The 18,682-nt window shown below is 49.7% G+C and overlaps 1 protein-coding gene across 1 annotated transcript in view; it reads left to right on the top strand.

Moving 5' to 3' along the window:
- Window positions 1-18,607, top strand: part of NRF1 (nuclear respiratory factor 1) — a 70,527-nt gene extending 51,920 nt beyond the window's left edge. The window contains exons 11-12 of the mRNA XM_009636301.2: window positions 5,474-5,530; window positions 18,326-18,607. Of these exons, the coding sequence (XP_009634596.1) occupies window positions 5,474-5,530; window positions 18,326-18,489 (221 nt within the window). The 3' untranslated portion in view covers window positions 18,490-18,607. The remainder of the gene's footprint in view (window positions 1-5,473; window positions 5,531-18,325) is intronic.
- Window positions 18,608-18,682: the final 75 nt, after the last annotated feature.

Raw genomic sequence — 18,682 nt, 5'->3', positions numbered from 1 at the left:
TTCCCCATGTCCCAGTCCATGTAGCGATGGGCGAGTGCTGCGACCACAGACAAAGCCGAGGATGTCGTTGCTGTTTTTCTACCTGTGCCGTGCCACTTTTACCCCTTACACCATTCAAGGGCTTGGGGAATTGAAAGAGCAGCCTGCGATTACACTGAACCAGGGCAGATGGAGAGGGGCTTTCTAATCCCCCTGCACCCCCGCGTCACAGCAGAGCTGGGCTGCAATCTGCTGTTTCATGACAGCGGGGCACAGTTCTTGCCTTCCCTAGCAGGTACCCTTGTGGCTATGAGCTGGGCTGCATCAGGCCGCCCTCTCCCCCTGCACACTGGAGAGCTGTAGAAAATGTTGCTGGGTTTTGAATGAATGGAGGCTCGTCTGACCTGAGGGCAGTTTGTGAGCTCCAGGCTCTTAATGGCTGTCAGTGGGTGTAGGGTGCAATCTGATCCAAATGGGAAGCTGGCTGAAATCGCCGGGCACCCCACTAGAAGGAGAAACACCCTGTAAGCTAAGCTCCAAGCTGGGGCTTCCCCAAGTACAGCTCTTCGGTGCATTGAGGCATGGTTTGTGTGTCTCTCCATTTACAAGGATCATAGTCTTGTGCATTAGACCAAAGTTTCCTCTCTGCGGAGCTACTCATGCTCTCTGTTCCCAGCGCAGCCTCCTCTGTTCCACACTCCTCTTCGGACCGTGCGTTCCCATTTCCCGGGCGCACGATGTGGTGTAGACATCTCCAAACTGCTCAAGGTGCTGTTTGCTTTCTTTGCCTTAAAAAGTGCTCTGCCCCTCTTTGAAAACAGCCTCAGCTGCTTTTTTAGCAGGGTCTGACCTCTTGAGTTCCTCTATTGCTTTTTTCTGAGCATGTCTAGGGGATCATTCTGTGGTTGTATTTACCCCCTTCATTGGATCTCCGTAGCAGGGACTGATTTTAAAGCCTAAAAGCACAACCCCATCTGTCTTGCGCCTCTGGGGCATAGTAAAGAGCCCTGTCCTGCAACCACTGAGCCTGTGAGCGATCTCATTTGCAGAAATGTTTTCGTTGTCCACCAGCCCTGCCTGTGGCAGAATGATGAAGATGGCAGGTTTTAATTCATTTTCCCGAGTGGCCACACTGGACCTTCAGACTTCTGTTTTTGCAGGTGAAACTCGTTCCTCTTCACTGGCCCTGATGTTCAGTGGTTAGATTTTGGGTTTGAAGAGGACAACGTTTCTTGCTGTAGGATTGATTCGTTTGTGCTTTGAGGCGTCAGCAGGTTGCACAAGAGCCTGGGGAGATGCACCTTGGCATCCCTTGGCTGGTGACACTTGGGTGGCCTTGCCCAAAAGGTTGGTGGAATGCTCTCACCTGTGTGCACACAAGGAAGAGAAGGTAAATTTGTCGCTGTAAGGACTGTTCCAGCCTTCCAGCGCCTTGACTGCAGCCTGGTACATGGACAGCGTGCGAATAACCCCCGGGGATATCCCTCCTCTCCCCTTTCGCTGGATGAGTCCTAAGGATAGCTGGGCAGAGGGCTTGAAGGGAAAACCATTCTTCATTGCCCTCTGACCAGTTGGGAATGCTTTTCTTGCTGCCTGGCGTCCCTCTGGGAAGTAAATCAGAGTCGCAGTAGAGGGCGGTGTGTTTGTCCCTGGAGGCCCCTGTCTCCCAGTGACCTTCTCAGCTCATGAAGACAGCTTGGCTTTGCTGTAAAGCAGCTCATGTGACAGTGGTAATCCGCAGCTAGTAAACAGCTGTGCAGGAAGATTGCAGGGGAATCGCCCTATTTTCCCTGCACTGCAGACCCTGGCAGGCCAGCACGCGAGAGCGGGACGGCGGCTTCTGCTTGCTGTGAGAGGCTGCTACCTCCGTGGCTGCGCGAGTCCATCAGCAGGTCGATGCTTTTGAAGCCGCACCAGCCACCGCTGCAGAGCACGCTCGCCAGCTCGGGAGCACACATGTGCTTCTGTGAGTCGATGTGAAGCTGTGAAACAGGTTCCAAGAAGGAAAAAAAAAAAAGAAAAAAAAAAAGCAATTTCTCCTGAAGTGGTTTCTTCTGAATCTTTTCCAAAACCAGAGGTGGCATTTCTAAACCTGAATTTGACTTGTTCCTCCAGCCCCCCATATCCTTTTGCTTAATTTATTCCCTGATGTGTACAAATTCCTTTCTGAGTAACGCTTTCTGATGGCTCATTGGATTCCCTTCTGCTCCACGGGCACTTGGTCACTGGTGGATTTTTTTGCCATCTGCCTGCAGAAAGGTAAAGTGTGCCCTGGAGAAGACATGGACTCTGAGAAGGGAAAGACTGAGGGAGCACTAGTTCTGAATTAGTTTAAAATTAATCCTGGTATTATTTGTTACTCCTGTACCCGGCTTACAGATCGTAGCAAACGTTCCCTCCCGATGGGTTTGCCTCCTTGTTGCCACAAATCCCTGAACTTCCTCATCTCCTTTTTTCCTCCCCATAAGTTTAATCTTCAAAACCTCAAGCGTGTACTGACGCTCAGTAAATGGGAGCTGGTGCTGACGAGTCGGAGGAGCTGATGACAGCTAAAGCAGGCAGTCTTAGACCAAGATCCAAGCTTGTGCAGCCAGAGGTTCCTGCACCACGCAGGCAGCGGCAGCCATAAGCTGCCAGCAATTTGCCTCCGTTCCCTCCAGGAAGGAGGTGGCTTTGGTCAGGTAGGCAGCAAGTTGCTTCGTACTGGTGTAATCCCTCGGTTTCTCTACCAATTCTGCCAGAAACCACTGGCACTGTGTTTGTGGCTTCAGTAAGTTGTCCACCAGTGGCCTGAGACAATCCCTCATTTCATGTAAGCTACAGAACAGCCTCCAGAAGTGGCCATCTGTTACCGCTGGCCTATGACAGATTTGAATGCAAGACCTCGCAGTGAAAGGCTCTCTGCTATTCCCCTGAGCCGGCTGATCTCTTCCCTTCCACCCCTTCCCATCAAAAAAAAAAAAAAAAAAAAGCTTTGTACTCCCAAGCATTAGGGGACTCTAATTGGTGTGTGCACGACAGGACCACTGCATTTAAATGGTGAACGTATAGCTAATGGAAGCTGAGTTTTATTGCTGGCATAAATACAGTACGTTCAACTCCTTTGAAGTCCCAGGGATCAGCATCTGGGGGTGTTTGTGTTCGATTATACACCATCAGTAAATTTGGCCTGTGGTTGTTTCCTGTTGCTCTAACCTGCAGATACATTACCATGTTCTCGGCCAAATCTTCTCACAGGTTCCTGGTACATTTTCTTTGCAAAAAAGGGTCAGAGCCACACTTCCAAATAGGAGTTAAGTGTTAAGAGGTTTGAGGTCCCACAGCAAATTAACAAGACTTGGACTTGGACGGTGTTTAGGCTTTTTCTGCTTGTTTGCCGCTGTCAGAGATGTGCTGTCTCACTTCTGATCTGGATGGATCAGCGGGCTGAGCCAGAGCAGCCGTTCCCGCAGCCAGTGAGCGGGACTCCGGTCTGAATCGTCCCCAAGAGATGCAAAGCAGAAGGGATTCTCCAGCCACCGCAAGCTCCTTGCGCTCTCGAGAAGCGTTTTCCGACCTGTTCTGTCCTGCCCGGGGAAGCGACAGGACAGGCTGTTACACAAGCGGCTGCTTGCTTGAAGTTTTTGTCCACGCGGGTCCGTGTGCCACGAGTCTCCCCTTTGCGGGCCCCTGCGCACCTGGGGTGAGACCCACAAGGAGAAGACACCTGGAAGACCCCTGGTTTCTGCAAAGGGAATGATCATTTTTCTCCCCGCACCTATCATTGCCTTCTCTTGGTGTGCAGAGAGGCTTCCTACCACCCAGCCCAGATGCACAAATGTTCTGTGCCTTCAGTCACCAGGCCAGAGTCCAAGCTTTTTTCTTTTTTTTTTTTTTTTTTTTTTTTTTTTTTTTAATCAACAGATGTGCAGACTTTAAAAGGGAGGAATCTGCCAGAGGCAGTAGCATACCAAGAATAAGTACTCTTGAGAGAGAGAGAGGTAGGAACCCATCCCACCCGCTGCGCAGCCCGGGCAGTGGAAGATGGTGGTGTGCGAAAAAAGGAGGAATGTGGACTGTAAAAACTTGCTCTTTATGTGATACGTTCCATGTAATTCGCCGTGATTTGTTGCTTACCTTGCTGAGGATGTTGGTCCTACACTGGGGGGATAGGGAGGATTTGTGCCAAATAGGTGCCTTGTCCTATAAAGAAGACGGGCTGCAGACACCGAAGCCCTGTGACACTTAATGCCGTTGCAACAAGGGTGTGTGCTGGTGTGGAGCAGGGATGCTTTTATAGGTAGATTAGAAGGGTATGCTTTGTCGAAGAGAGGAAAAAAAAGGACCCTGAAGGTGTGCATCCAGCCCTTTTTTCCCCCCAAGGAATAAAGAAGAGCGCTTACCTCCTTGTAGCTAGTGCAGGAACTAGCGTAAGGTAAGGCTCCAGCAAAGACACCAGAGTTGCAGCTTTCCATATCTGCAAGGTAAAGCTTTGAACGCCTTCCCAAGGCACTGTCGTCCTCCAAAAGCTGCACGCCTTTCTTGGCTGTGGGTTCAGTCGCCTCTCTTGGGTTAAGACCACAATTTCCCCCAGCGAAGAGATGGAGGGGCCGGGAGTGGGGCACTGGGGGAGAGAACCCATCACTTTGGACCCGTTCGTTGGCCATGAATGCGCACTCTGTTGTAGCAGAGAGGCGCCCGCTGAACAAGTCAGTGAAATGCTGGGAAAATGTTTTTTAGATGAAGCCAGGGACTATCTGGTTACGGATTACCTGACGGCCAGAACAATAGCTGCTTTATATCTCCATGTGCTAAATGCTCTGTAGTATATGCTAATGTTCGTGTTCACATGTGATCTATCGCGCAGCGTACGCACTCGTGAAACTCATTGAGCTCCGAGTCTGTCGTAGCCTTAAAAACACATTGAGCTCCTTTCAGAGACCAATGAGGCCAAGCGCCTGGCTTTCATGAACTTTCTAGCCTCGTGCTCTTGGGATACATAGAAATGCCACTTTGGCAGCCATTTCTGCTTCTCATTCATTTCTCATCCCTCATTACTCGGGGAATAGTGGAGAGCTTTATTGGAGGTGGCCTTAGCTTCTCCAAGATGGATTTTACTACTCTCACTTCTGTGCAGCCGTTTCTCATCGGGCCTCTCTGGTCCAATTAAGCCATTGATCTAAATACTTGCAAAATACCATACAAATATCTGGAAGTGTCTTATACTTGCCTCCCACTTACTCTACCTCCCACTTATGCACCTAATGTTCTGCATAGAGGTGGGAATATTTAAGTTACTGTGCCTAATATTGGGGTGTAATTCATATGTGGAATTGAATTTTCTACTCCTATGCGGACATTGAATTTTTTAATTCACCTAGTAAGGAAAAGGATGTATTTCCTCTGAACACATTAATTACCCCACTTATTGCCCCCTTTCTCCCCTCCCCACCCCACCCCCCAACTATAGTATTTGGCCTTTGTTCAGCCTTTTATACTTGCATTTTATTGTCAGGCTTCCTAACAGCAGACTATTCAGGCTGCAAGTGGAGCCTAGCAGAGAGTTCATCAGGTGAGTGGATTTTTGTGGTGGTAGTTTGGAATAATGGGATTTAGCTGGTATTGCCCCTTGTTCCTTTAGGTTCCTGACTATGTGGTGTTTCTTGGGGTTAAAGGGGCTATGTCTATCTGTCTTTTTTTTTTTTTTTTTTTTTTTTCCTGACTCCTTTCACGCTTTCAAGGGGAAGGTATGAGACATCGGAGATATATTTACATCCAGGCATCCTGTAACGGCTGCCTCAGCCGCTGCTCTGTGCCTGGACACTGTTTGGGCTGCGGGGTGGAGATGCGCGTGCCCCTGGGGTGTGCTAATATCTTAGAGCCCGATCCCGTTAGCCTTAAGCAAGCGGCGCGCTCTCGTAATTGTTAATTACGTAAAGAATTAGTGAGGAGCAGGACAGAGCTGGGCTCAGAGCCTGTATTTTAATAACACTCAAGTTGCGGTGCTGTGGTGGTGGATGGGGTTGTGGGGATGTTGTGATTTTTGGATTTGTAAAATTTGGCTTTTTAAATGTCATGGACACAATGCAGAGTTAAAGCAGCAATGCAAAGGAAGGAAAACCCCACAAATACACTTTCAGCACCCGTCATCTTTAAGAAACTATAGGCTGAACGTTGTAGCAGAAACCTAAGTAGAGAAGTAGGCTGTCCTGTGTGTCACCCGGCACTGGGGGGTAGGTACAAGAGCTTGGGTGGGTGTCACTGCGGTCGCTTCTGCCGGCTGAAGCTCACCGGCTGGACTGTGGACACGCCTGTCTTTTGATATGCAGCTGCATTCCCCTTGCAGGCTCTTTATGATTTGCAAGGATGCCCAGAGTGTTGCTCCCGCAGAAACTCTGCCAAATAATTATCTACTTCATTAGAATATAAGCTATTTCAGTGCTTAAAAAAATATAATTCAGTTCAAGTGACTTCATTCTAAAATAGAGTTTCGTCACCCATGTAATATAACATATTATCAATTTTAGTTAGTACCCTGCCTTCATTCTCACAGTAACCTTTAATAAGACCGTATAGAAAATACAGGACCCTAAAGGATAAGAATCGGTCTCGATATGCAGTTCTTCCCCTGGAAGAGCCCCCATGGATGTTAAGAGCATGGCAGGCAAGTCAGTAAAGCGTTATGGCAAAATGTAATAGGGATCCCTATTGTCCAGAAGCTTTAAGGTGCTGTATTGCCCGCCTGTCCAATCACTGGTTTAATACCTGATTTCTCATAAGAGAAGGAGACGCTAATTTATTTTTAGGTGTTTCCTGTCTCTGCTTTCTAAGAAGCTTTGCACTGATAACACCTGTCTGCTCCATCTTTTTTATTAACAGAAAACAGATCGTAAGGAAAACGAATCCCAACTTGAGCAGACATTAGGGGTTGCTGTACTTTCTCTATTTTTAACTGTGTTTCCTATATACATGATTGACCATGATAGACTGCTAATCTTATCAGGTGTGCCCTTCACTCCACAGCAAAGCCAGCCGATCAAGGAAGCTTAGAAGGGTTATTCGCTAAGCTTTCGTCTGTGGAGTCTGGTAAAAAAGCTTTCTTTTCACAGGTAGACACATACACCCCTCACTTGTTTGTCGCCTTTCCTGCACCCCAAATTGGCTTGGGTTTAGAGTGACTTACCCTGGGGACCCAGCACTGGTGTGTGAGGTCTAGGTAAGAACGGAGCTTGAACAGACACAGCTTTATTCTGCCTCAGCCAATGTCCAGGCCCTGTTATCAAGCTCTGAATTCATCCCCAACACCCCATGAAGGGGTGAGGGAGGGGCAGGTAACCTTATGTAAGACACAAGGACTGAAGGCATGAAGCTAATCCACCGTCAGGATACCAGACTGCTGCTTTGCCTTCTTTCCCCAGCACCCTTTCCGTGGGAGTTTTCAGCTACATCAGAATGAGGATGAAACGGAAGACCCGGCATTTCAGATTAATTGTTTCCAACGCTAAAAATAATTGCAAGTTTTCCTTATGTTACTATCCTCGCTGCAAATGATTGCAGATGGAAGACTTCTGGTATGCCAGGAAAGGGCTGCAAAGACAGAGGTGCATGGTGGCTGTGAAGTGTCCATCGGTGAAGGAGACATTTGTCACCGCTGCTTGAAGATTATGGGTCCTTGCTGTGCCAGGGAGGAGTCTGGGTATCAGGTTGGCTCACTGGGGTTTTCCTCTTTCCATGGAAATGCTGGGGCTTCAGAGGAGATAATTCCATGAGCATAGCTGGGTCCCTGTCTCTATGCCTCTTGGTAGATTGGGCTGTCCCCTCCAGCAACAGAGACTCCTATATATCAGGAATCTCAGCTCCAGTGTTTTAGTCTCAAAGTACTGCAACTTAAAAACAACTCCAGAAAAACCAACCCAAAACAAACCCCAAAAAATCAAAACCCCCAACCAAAAGCTTTGGAATCATCTTCAGGGATCTTGTTAGTCATTTGACAAGGGAGAGTGGTGTCCTCTAGGTCATCTCTCTGGGATGAAGAATTGGGCTTGTGTATTCTCTTGGATTGTATATCGAACAAAGTGGGAGGTGCAGACCCCCCCCCCCTGCCGTGATCTGCTGAAAGGAGCCACAAGTAAGCGGATGGTCCTTTTGTGGGGATGGATTGCCTTCCTCTGCCGCAGAGGCAAAGGTAAAAGACCAAGACATAAGGGAGATCAAGCCATAGGCGTTTCAGATCTTGGCTAAGCTGTGACCCTTCCCTCTTTGTAGAAAGGAAGAAAATAGAAACGTATCAAAGATGCTAATGCAATGAGCTGTCCTCCTGCGGCTAGAGAAGGAAGGTTGGTCACCAACCAAGACTTGGGGATAAATAAAAAACAAACATCCAACCTTGGGTTTTAAAACAACACCTTGACACAAAATACCAAGCATCTAGCAGTCTTTGCTGAAGCTAAATGAGTGGGAGGAAGAATGAGCCCTATAAGCCTGGAGTTGCATCCTGGCCCGTGCCTTTCTGATGATGCAGGGCTGGAGGTCCCAGATCAACCAGGCTTTATGGGGTTCACTGAGACAGCAGCTCCTGTTGCTCTGAACAAGCAGAGAAGGAAATCTCATTGAAACAGAACAAGAGGAGCCAAGGTTAAGGAAAGAACAAATCACTGGCAATATTAAGCAGGTAGGTGACGCACAGGGACAGTCTGAGAGGCTCAGTTGTGATCATGAAGATGGGGGTGGATGCAGGGAAGGAAATAGTGGCTCCGGACCTGTCCTTCCTACATCCCATGCCATTTTTGATGGAAATGTTGCATCTTGTTTTGTCTCCTGTGCTTATCTTCTGTTCTAAGGAAAAGTCAAGGCTATGAGGTAACCTACTAGACTGCAACACTCGGTTTGGCGCTCCATCTGCGAGCTGCCGCGACTCAACGTTGCTATCAAAACTTGAGGTGCCTTGTTACATTTCTCTTCGTTGTGGTTCTGACAGATGATGGATGATCTTGAGGTACACTTGTGGTCAGCAAGCAGAATAAAGACTGCAGCTTTTTTTTCAAATTATCAAAGTTTGGTGGCACAGTTTTTGTGTTTTGAAATGAACGGCACCGAGGATGTATAGGGAAGGGCCGTGACACTTGTGTGCCTGGAAAGTTCTCAGAGCTGGGTTCTCATTGCATGGGTTTTTTGTGATTTGTCAGTAAGCCATTTCTGGTGGTGAAAATCCTTCCAATTATCATCTTGTCCTAAGAGACATCTAATTTGAGTTAGACCCTGATGCTCTAGCGGTAGCTGGGGGGAGAGAGAGAGGGGGGCATGCTTTCAGAATACAGTTCGTCTTATCTTAAAGTAGGTGCCTGTGTTAAGAGATGTCTTCTGCTTCCTTTGTCACCATTGAGTGTGGTAGGATTCCTGAAATGCCTGATTTCTGCAGTTGACTTTGGGTGAAATCCCACCCATGGTGTCATGTCAACACCTTGTATCTGAAGGGACAAGTTTAGTTTGCGGATGTGTCTTCTCTATGGTCAGAGGATTTTTCAGGGTAACACGTGACTGTAAGAGCGCTTGTTTTAGCTGGTGTGATTTGAGCTTGTTACAGAGATCTGGTTTGTTTTTCTGAAAATACACGCTCATGCCCATTGCTTGTCCTTCCCCTCTCTTGAAGGCCTCTTGAGTCAGTCCCCCAAAAGGAAGGTGGTCAAGATGATGATTTCTGGGAATCTCGGCAAGCCAGGTTGGCATGCAAAGTAATGTGGATTTAATAAACATCTGTGATGGGAGCTCTTAATGTGCACAGTGAACAGTGCTCTTCTCTGTTAGCAGTAACACCCCAGGTAGTCTCCAGCTCTGCAGTTACCTGGCTTGGTGAGGATCGGGATGGTCTTTGCTCCAGGATTTAGTTGAAGGATGCAGTTGCTCTGTAGTTATTTAAGTACTGGTGGTTGTCCTACCTTTCTTGTAGGCAATGATACCTGCCACCTTGCCAGAATGCGTGTTACTGCACACAACTGGGCAGAGTTGCTCAATATCCTGTTTGTATGACCGTCCTTTCTAAAACCGGTAGCAGTGAAGCGTAGTAGGGTCCCTCCTGTTTTGCCATGTTGCTAAAAGGAATTATACATGGCTGGGAGAATGAGGTATATCCCGTGGTTGACTACAAACCAAGTTTACTGTCAAGAAATACCTCTAGTGCCAACTGATTTGTCCAGTATGTCCTAGAGCTGTCTTGGATTTGCTTATTGGTGACTCTACCATCAGTGGACCAAAACTTCTTTACATAAAATGGAGCCTGCAAAATCTTGCTCATGTACCAGGCTGAAAGGAATTCAAGTGATCGCCTACACCAGCCCCTCGCCTGAGCTAATGTCGGTCTTAGCTGTCTCTAAAAGACCTCCAGTGATGGAGACTTTGCTCCAGAGCTTCACTAACCTTATGCTTAGCAGTTGTCTGTTTGGGTGGTTTTTTTCCCCTCTACTAACTAGTGTAACTTTCCATGCTGTACATCATTTATTCTGTCCCGCTCTGTAAAAGATGATCAGGTTATTCCCTTCTTATCTGCATCAGTCTTGATGTATTTATGGGTTATCCTATGTCTGTAGATCAAAGCATGCCCAGTGCCCTGTCATTGTATGGCTCACCGAGGGCAAACGTTTCGTTGTTCAGAGGTCCTCTAGCGATGTAGTTCCCTGCTTCTGGTTTTTGTGCATTGAAGTCTGCGCAGTCGTTGTTTTGAATTGTCTACAAGAATTCTTCCATCGTGTCTTCAAAAGTCGCCTTTGGCTCTGAACGAAATGTAGCAATGAGATGGTATCTGCTGACCTGTGTGCTAGGGCCCTGTAGTGCATTCCTGAGCACAGGAATTTCAGTGGGATTGCTCAGCCCCCATGCCTCTGGAGGAGGGGGAAAAAGAAGTTGCAGGAATATCTACTGCAAAATGCTACAGCAGGGTCATGCTAAGCAGAGTTTGCACTAGTTTCCCCTCGGCGCTAATGAGAAGACTGAAGCAAGCAAAGTCCTCTCAATGAGTTGGAGGTCAATGGCCAAGAACATCCAGTGGAAAATTGCATCCTTTTTAGCCTTCTCCGTTGTTGGCATGAGCACCGTAAGGCCTTCGGAGCTCTAGCAGGGGTCTGGGAGACTTGTGAGGCCGCTCACAGTGGTCTTCTGACTCTGCAGCACTTGCAGATGTTCAAAGCAAATGACAAACCAGACAACTTGCAGCTCTTACCCCCCTTTGGTGTCCAAGAGAACAGAGCAAGATGTATCAACTTTGGCATCCATCGCATCTGATCTGCTTTCTCTGAGTGCACTTCTGGTGCCAGTGGATCCCCAAAAGCAGCACCAGCTGCGGATGACCATGGCTTATGGCTTCTGATGATTTGAAGTGGGCTTTGGACTCAGTTTTGGAAGGGGAGACGCAGCTCTCAGTTGAGGTCCTGGTTTTTCATAAGATTATGTTAGAATCATAGAATCATTTATGTTGGAAAAGACCTTTAAGATCACCAAGCCCAACTGTTCCCCTAACCCTGCCATCCCACCACTAAACCATGTCCCTAAGCACCACGTCTGCCTGGCTTCTAAATACTTCCAGGGATGTTGCCTAGCTAAAAAACAGATGATGTTCTATGCTCTGTCAAGGGTTCCAAGGTGATTGCTGAAGTCATTGTGCATTTTCTATTTTACCCTATAAAAGAAATCCCCAGAGCAAATTCTTCTGTGCTACTTGGTGACTCCAGGCCTGTACTCCTTACTCCTCCATGCTCAGCACTCAGAGCAGTGTTTCTTCTGGTTTCACGGCTTTTACAACCATAAACTCAACTCTCTTAACAGCATTCCTCTTAAATTCTTCCTTCACCAGCCTCCCCAACGGTGTGTTGGAAAGGTTTGCACCATCTCCCCTTCCCACTCTTCCTGGGCTTTGGCTGGCTCAGCACCACAGAGGAGGGCTGAACATTGCTTCAGACTCCTGGCTCCCTGATGCAGGAGCCAAGTGGTAATGCTTCTTCATTTGCCTTTTGCTTGCTCACAACCCTCCCTTTCCAGAGCCTGTTCCAACAGGAGTTTGCTTTGGCACGAGGTCAGCTCTCTGGTGTAGCTGATGCTACCAAAGAGGAGGATTTTGCACTTTTTGAAAGGAGACTTCCCTTCCTTGAGCTGTTGTTCAACATGGGGACTTTCCTTCCCTGAGTTGATGTTCAACATGTGACGGTGGCTGCTGTTGTCTGGTCAAGAATGGGGCTGCTTCCTGTCTCGTGACCCTCCAGGACTTTGCTCCTGTGTTCCTGTTTGAGCTCCACACAGAAAACGTTACGTGTGAGGTCCTGCCTTTCAGCCTTCTCATGGTGTAGAGGGCCATGCCAAGACATTGACTGGAGGAGCCCATGGCAGCTGGGAAGAGGACATCTCTCACTGAGTGACTGGCAGCTGAGCGGTCCTTCAAGATTATATGATGTTCAGTTCCTCCCAGCCATTTTTTGGACACATGCCCAGCGTGTCTCTGGGCATTTAAAGTGAGGATTAAGCTTTCAGAAGCGTTACATTGAATGTCCATATTGCCTGTACAGGTTGTTGAGACAAGTCCTGTCTTGATTTTAAGGACCTTTCTACCCCAGGGTGCGTTTCAAGGCTTGAGGAACCTGATTGTCTAGCTGAAAACTCACACTTGCTGCTATAATGAGAGCATACCAAACATTCACAGGACATACGGCAGCAAGACTCTTCATACCATCTGCTGCCAGATCACAACTGGGTGCTTATGGTCCAGCTTTGTCCAAGGTTGCCTTGGGCTGTTACAATTTCCTCACTGACGGGACCTTTGTGGTGGTAAGATCTGCGTTGGCATTCCAGTCCATCTTCCATCCAAATCTGGTATGGTTGCTTCATACCTGGAATGAGGTGTCCACTAAATAAGCTTTATTGGATGTGGAGCCACATGGGATGCTTACCAATGAGTCCTCAGCCTCGTCTCCAGGTGTGGTCAAATGACACAGTGGCCTTGCCTCATCTATGGTCAGGAAGGAACCAATTTGTGGAGTTGGGTCATTGAAGAGTGGATCTGCTTTGGCTAGTTGGCCGTCTGTGTACTTTGAGCACCTTAGCAGATGGCCTGAGCCACTTCAAACTACCAGACACTGAACAGGAGACAAGGATGCACCTTGGGCAACAGACTCAACCTTAGGTACTGGGAAAAAAAGGCATGTCTTGTGTCCCTGAGTAGGAGAGTATCCCAGATCTTGAAGGACTGGGAATGTGCCCATCAACTGGTAGTATCTCTTCCTCGTGCTGCGCTTGCTTTGATCTGAAGGGTGAAGAGGTGTTAAAGCAAGGCAGAAACTGGCACTGATGATCCCAGTCCCCTGACCATCGACTGTCCTGGATGTTCTTTTTGAACCTGGACACCCAATTCCCAGAGGACTGAATCATCCCACTCACCTGGCCTTCTCCCCCAAAGTCCTTTGCGGTGGTTTAATGCAGTCGCCCACAACTTAGGGTCAAAACGGTTGTTGTTATGCTGCTGCTGATCTGCCCTCTCTGCCAGGTAAGATGTCTCTGCCAGCCGTCGCATGACTTTTGGCCTCTGAAATCCTGTGGTTCTCCTGTCAGGTAGAGCCTAACCTTTACCGTTCATCTTCTGCAAGCTGTTACCTCTTCTCTGCTCAAACAGCAGGAGTTTCATTAGCTCCTGGACTCCTCACAGTCCCCCAGCTAAAATGCAGACACTAATATCATCTGACCCGGCATTAGAGTACAGCAGCGGCAGTCTCAGAGTCGGTCAGCTCTGATCCTTTGACTCATGGTGGCCATCTCAACCCCCAAGGCCCGCCACGGCTCTCCTTCTCCCTCGGCCACCCTTGTGTCTTCACCCATTCCCCTCCACGGCTGGCAGGCAATGCTGGCCATGCCACAGCCTCCTTCCTGGTAGAGCCAGCTGATCCTCCACCAAAAAAATCTTTCCTGGTGTGCTGCAGGTAAGTGGGAGGCAGGACCTCGGCGTGCTGGCTCTGCCCCAGCTCCCAGCTGGCTGGAGCTGGCTCCTCATCCCTGCCGAGGACAGGAGGTGAGGTTGGTGGCCAGGAATGGGTGATTCGTAGTGGGACAGAGGTGCCTGGGCTTCATGTCTCACCCACCGCTCCTTCCAGAGGGGCTTTTTGGGTGGCTTTATAAAGGGGAAGCAAAGGCACAGCTCGGCTCCATCTTCCCAGGAGCCCGCGGCCACGGTCTGTGCCACTCGGTGCCCGATTCGTCACCTCTGCTGTTGTCCCTCCCCAGGCAGGAGCTGGTCTGAGTTGCGGACGGGATCCACAGGATCCCTCTTCCCTCCCTCAGCCGGGGCCCTTCCTGCGCACCCCATTCCTCGTAGAGCACCCCAGCACGGCTCCGCTGTCTTTGCAGATATGTATTTTTCAAAGACTTGAGAAGTTTTGGTGGTTTTTTGTTTTTTTTTTTTGTCTAATGGATTTCCTGGTTTTAATACAATTGAAAGGGTCTGAAATCCATGCTTTAGATAACAAATGCCCAGCTAGATTAGGGCTAATCAGGGTGCAGGTCTGAGCAGATGCAGCGCAGGGCCAATCCTAGACCTGATTACAGTATCTCAGTATTTTAATCGTCTCTCTCCCAAGGGCGATCATCTCTGCTTTAATGCACAGCAGACTTTCCAGCCCTCTCCTCCTTTGGTTTGTTACCACCCCTGGCAGGAAGGCCGCTACGTCAGATGCTGAGGCGATTTAGTTTAAGCTGTGCCCCTCGGTGCCCGATTCGTCCCCTCTGCTGTTGTCCCTCCCCAGGCAGGAGCTGGTCTGAGTTGCGGACGGGATCCACAGGATCCCTCTTCCCTCCCTCAGCCGGGGCCCTTCCTGCGCACCCCATTCCTCGTAGAGCACCCCAGCACGGCTCCGCTGTCTTTGCAGATATGTATTTTTCAAAGACTTGAGAAGTTTTGGTGGTTTTTTGTTTTTTTTTTTTTTTGTCTAATGGATTTCCTGGTTTTAATACAATTGAAAGGGTCTGAAATCCATGCTTTAGATTAACATATGCCAGCTAGATTAGGGCTAATCAGGGTGCAGGTCTGAGCAGATGCAGCGCAGGGCCAATCCTAGACCTGATTACAGTATCTCAGTATTTTAATCGTCTCTCTCCCAAGGGCGATCATCTCTGCTTTAATGCACAGCAGACTTTCCAGCCCTCTCCTCCTTTGGTTTGTTACCACCCCTGGCAGGAAGGCCGCTACGTCAGATGCTGAGGCGATTTAGTTTAATCCCATGCAGAAAGGGATCTGCGTGTCGCCATCTCTCACGGAGACTTCCCTGCTCTTCCGTGTGCTCCAAGATGTGGCCAAAACTTGGGTGACACAAACCCGTCCTTTCCAAAGGAGACCCCGGTTGGGTTTTCACATTTCACCATCTTTTGATAGCACCCATCTTTGGCAGCAGCTCTACCTGGCCAAGGTGCGTTTGAACAGCAGGGAGGGATCAGGATTTTAACGTGGCGTGCTCTGTGGTCCATGAGGGTGGTGGTGACTCTGGTCTTTGAGTTGGCCATGGGTGGTGACCCCAGTTGGGTCTTCACATCTCGCCGTATTTTGATAGCACCCATCTTTGGCATCAGCCCTACCCTGGCCAACGCACGCATTTGAACAGCATGGGGGGATCAGGCTTTTAACGTTGCGTGCTCTGAGGGTAGTGGGGACGCTGGTCTTTGGGTCGGCCATGGGTAGTAGACTGTCATTTGAGAGCTCCAGCAGTCTCCTTTGGGTTAGCAACCCAAGTAACCCGAAGGGCTTAGTTGGGTTGTTGGTCTGGAGCAGGGATTTTAAGTGCATCCCAGGCCAGATCTCCGGGTCTGTGCCAGCACCTGCTTAAAGTAGGATGTGCTACGTTTCCTTGAGGGCTCTCATAGGAGATTGTCTTCAAGAGGCCTGAGCATGAGCTCTCATTTCAGTGTTTTGCTGCCTAGAACTCTCGTCTATTAGAAGGGAGTTTTGTACCTTCTCCTGACTCCATGCCATTCCTAGCGGTTGGTGTTGAACCATCACACCAGGAAAGCGATCCCTCGCCTGGGCTCTGAACCAGGCGAACGCGGGCGTAACCCTTCTGGCACGGGGCAGCCCTTTGGCTGGGGGACCGCGAAACTTTCCTACCCGCCGAGAGCTTTGAGATCCCCAAAGAAGGGATGTCGAAGGGCTGCAGAGCACGCTGCGCGCTGCCGGGGTCACCCACCTGGTCAGCACGATTAACTCGTAAGCTTTCCTGTCTGTACAGTAAGTTATCTGAGGACACCGAGCCGCGCTCTGCCGCCTCGTGTTATTAAACGCGTGCCCTTGGCGGGACAGAGGTCTGCTCTCTGCCACAGAAACCTGAACCAAAAGAGATTGTACTGCTTTTTCGGGAAAGCCTGGGTCAGGAACCTGCTGTCTTAAACTATTTGAATGCCGTTTCAGGGGTTGGCCATCCTGTGTTGCTGGCTGGGGGGATTTGTTGACCCCTAAAGCTTTCTTTTTTACCCCAACAGAGGTGCGGATGGTTTCAGAAATGTCACGTACAGGGTAGCGTTTACAGGCTCGCTTGCCTAAATCGCACTTTGCCAAGCCAAAGGCAGTGGTGGGAGCAGGCAGATAATACTGGAATAGAAAGACCAAGTTGCCAGCCTGCAGGATTTGCTCTTCCCCCTCCCCTGCCCAGCTGTATTGAGCAGTACCTGTGCTCCTTGCTATTTTTTTCCACCTCTTTTCATCATTCACATGACAATATCCCCAGGGGCCTCGTTTTGTTGTCACCCTGGTTGGTGTTACCTAGCTAACCGTGACTCGTCGTGTTCGGCACAGCGGTGCTTTCCTCCGTCGCCAAAAGCATGCCCGAAACTTTGCCAGCTCTGGCCTGGGGGGCGTCTGATCCCTTTCTGTAGCTGAGCCACCCTTAGGAAAAAGATGGTTCCTACTTTGCTGGACCCATCCATAAGTGGGGAAGGGCTGAGAAGCTTGGTTTGCTTTCCTTTATCTCTGTTACATGTCTTGTATATCCATGCGTGAGTGTCTATAGCCGGTGCCTCGAGCCAGTGTGGCTTGGCCAAGGCTCACTGGTCTCACCCCACCCTTTACCCATCTTGGTGTGAAGGCAGAAGGACCCGGTTGGGATGGAGGATGAGCTGGAAGAAGTGAATCGTGTCTGAGAGAGGCCGGTGGCTGTGCCGGGCTCGCTGGCAGGGCGGGTGGCAGCTCCCATGATCTGCACGGCGATGGGATCCTTCTCGTGCGCCGTGAAAGTGGGAAGGAGTTTGAGCGATGTACAGGGGTGTTTGAGTTACAGAGGGTACAGGGGAGAGAAGCTGAGTTTTATCCCTTCCTCAGCCCCAGGATTCCCAATTCTTGGGCAAATCAAGTGGAAAAACGCGTTTCAGAAATGTGTTCCTCGTCTGTGGGTGACCACTGCCAGGCTGCGTGGTGACATGCTCGTGGCTGGAGGAGAAATGTGTGGGAGCAATGCCTGCCTCCAGCAAAATACAGCCCGAGGGGGCTGGCTGTACGGCTTCCTGCTCTACCACCTGGCATCTTCTTTGGGTTCCTGCTCCAAAATTTTCTTATTTCTTTCCTCCTTAACCTTATTCTCTCTTCCTGCCACCAGACAGCCCCGGGGTGCAGGCTGAGCTTGCCACCTAACCCAACTCTATCCCATCCCTGCTCCCATCCCTTGTGGCACCATGGTGGGCGAGTCCGGCACAGCGAGGCCACTGAGCCACAGATAATTATGGACACTTAGGAATTAAGCCACGGGCACTGCTGGGTGGGAGGCAGGTGTCTTCCTGGATTGTCGGCATTCTGTGCATAGAATCATGGAATGGTTTGGATTGGAAGGGACCTTCAGAGGTCACCCAGCCCAACCCCCCTGCAGGAGCAGGGACACCTTGAACCACATCAGGTTGCTCACAGCCCCGGCCAACCTAGCTGGCCCTACTAAAAAGCTTGTCCCCCCCTTTCCTCTGGGCCCCCTTGAAGCCCTGACCGGCCGCACTCAGCTCTGCCCGCAGCCTTCTCTTCTCCAGGCTGAACACCCCCAACTCTCCCAGCCTGGCCCCAGAGCAGAGGGGCTCCAGCCCTCGGAGCATTTTAGTAGCCCTCCTCTGGCCCCGCTCCAACAGGTCCATGTCCTCCTGGTGCTGAGGGCTCCCGAGCTGGACGCAGGGCTCCAGGTGGGAGCGCTCTGACGATCCAAAGGATCATCTCCGGAGCAGCGCTCCCTGTGTCAGGTGCAGCCCCCAAACCCCTGGGGACCGCACTGCAGCACGTGGCCGTGCCAGCCACATCCCTTGTGCCGGTCTTGCTCCCCTCCTTCCCTCCCAACCTGACTCCTCCTATTTTTTCCTTCTTTTTTTTTTTTTGTCTCCGCAGGTCTCGTCCAGATCCCCGTCAGCATGTACCAGACGGTGGTGACCAGCCTGGCCCAAGGCAACGGCCCCGTTCAGGTGGCGATGGCACCCGTTACCACGAGGATAGCAGACAGTGCCGTCACCATGGACGGGCAGGCAGTGGAAGTGGTGACCTTGGAACAGTGACGATGCCCAGAGCAGGATCGTGGTGATTTTCCTCGTCTCTTACGCGAATAATTTTTTTACGCCTCTCCAGAGATGCAATCAGGTGGCATTGAGTCTCCCAGCTTTGGAAGCAAAGGTTTTGTTAACCTTTTTTTTTTTTAAAAGGAAAAAAAAAAACAACAAAAAAAAAGCCAAAAAAAAAAAAGAAAAAAAA

This window comes from Egretta garzetta, unplaced genomic scaffold (assembly GCF_000687185.1).
Source record: "Egretta garzetta isolate BGI_Z169 unplaced genomic scaffold, ASM68718v1 scaffold410, whole genome shotgun sequence".
NCBI lineage: Eukaryota > Metazoa > Chordata > Aves > Pelecaniformes > Ardeidae > Egretta > Egretta garzetta.
This window is presented reverse-complemented; position numbering and strand designations above follow the sequence as displayed.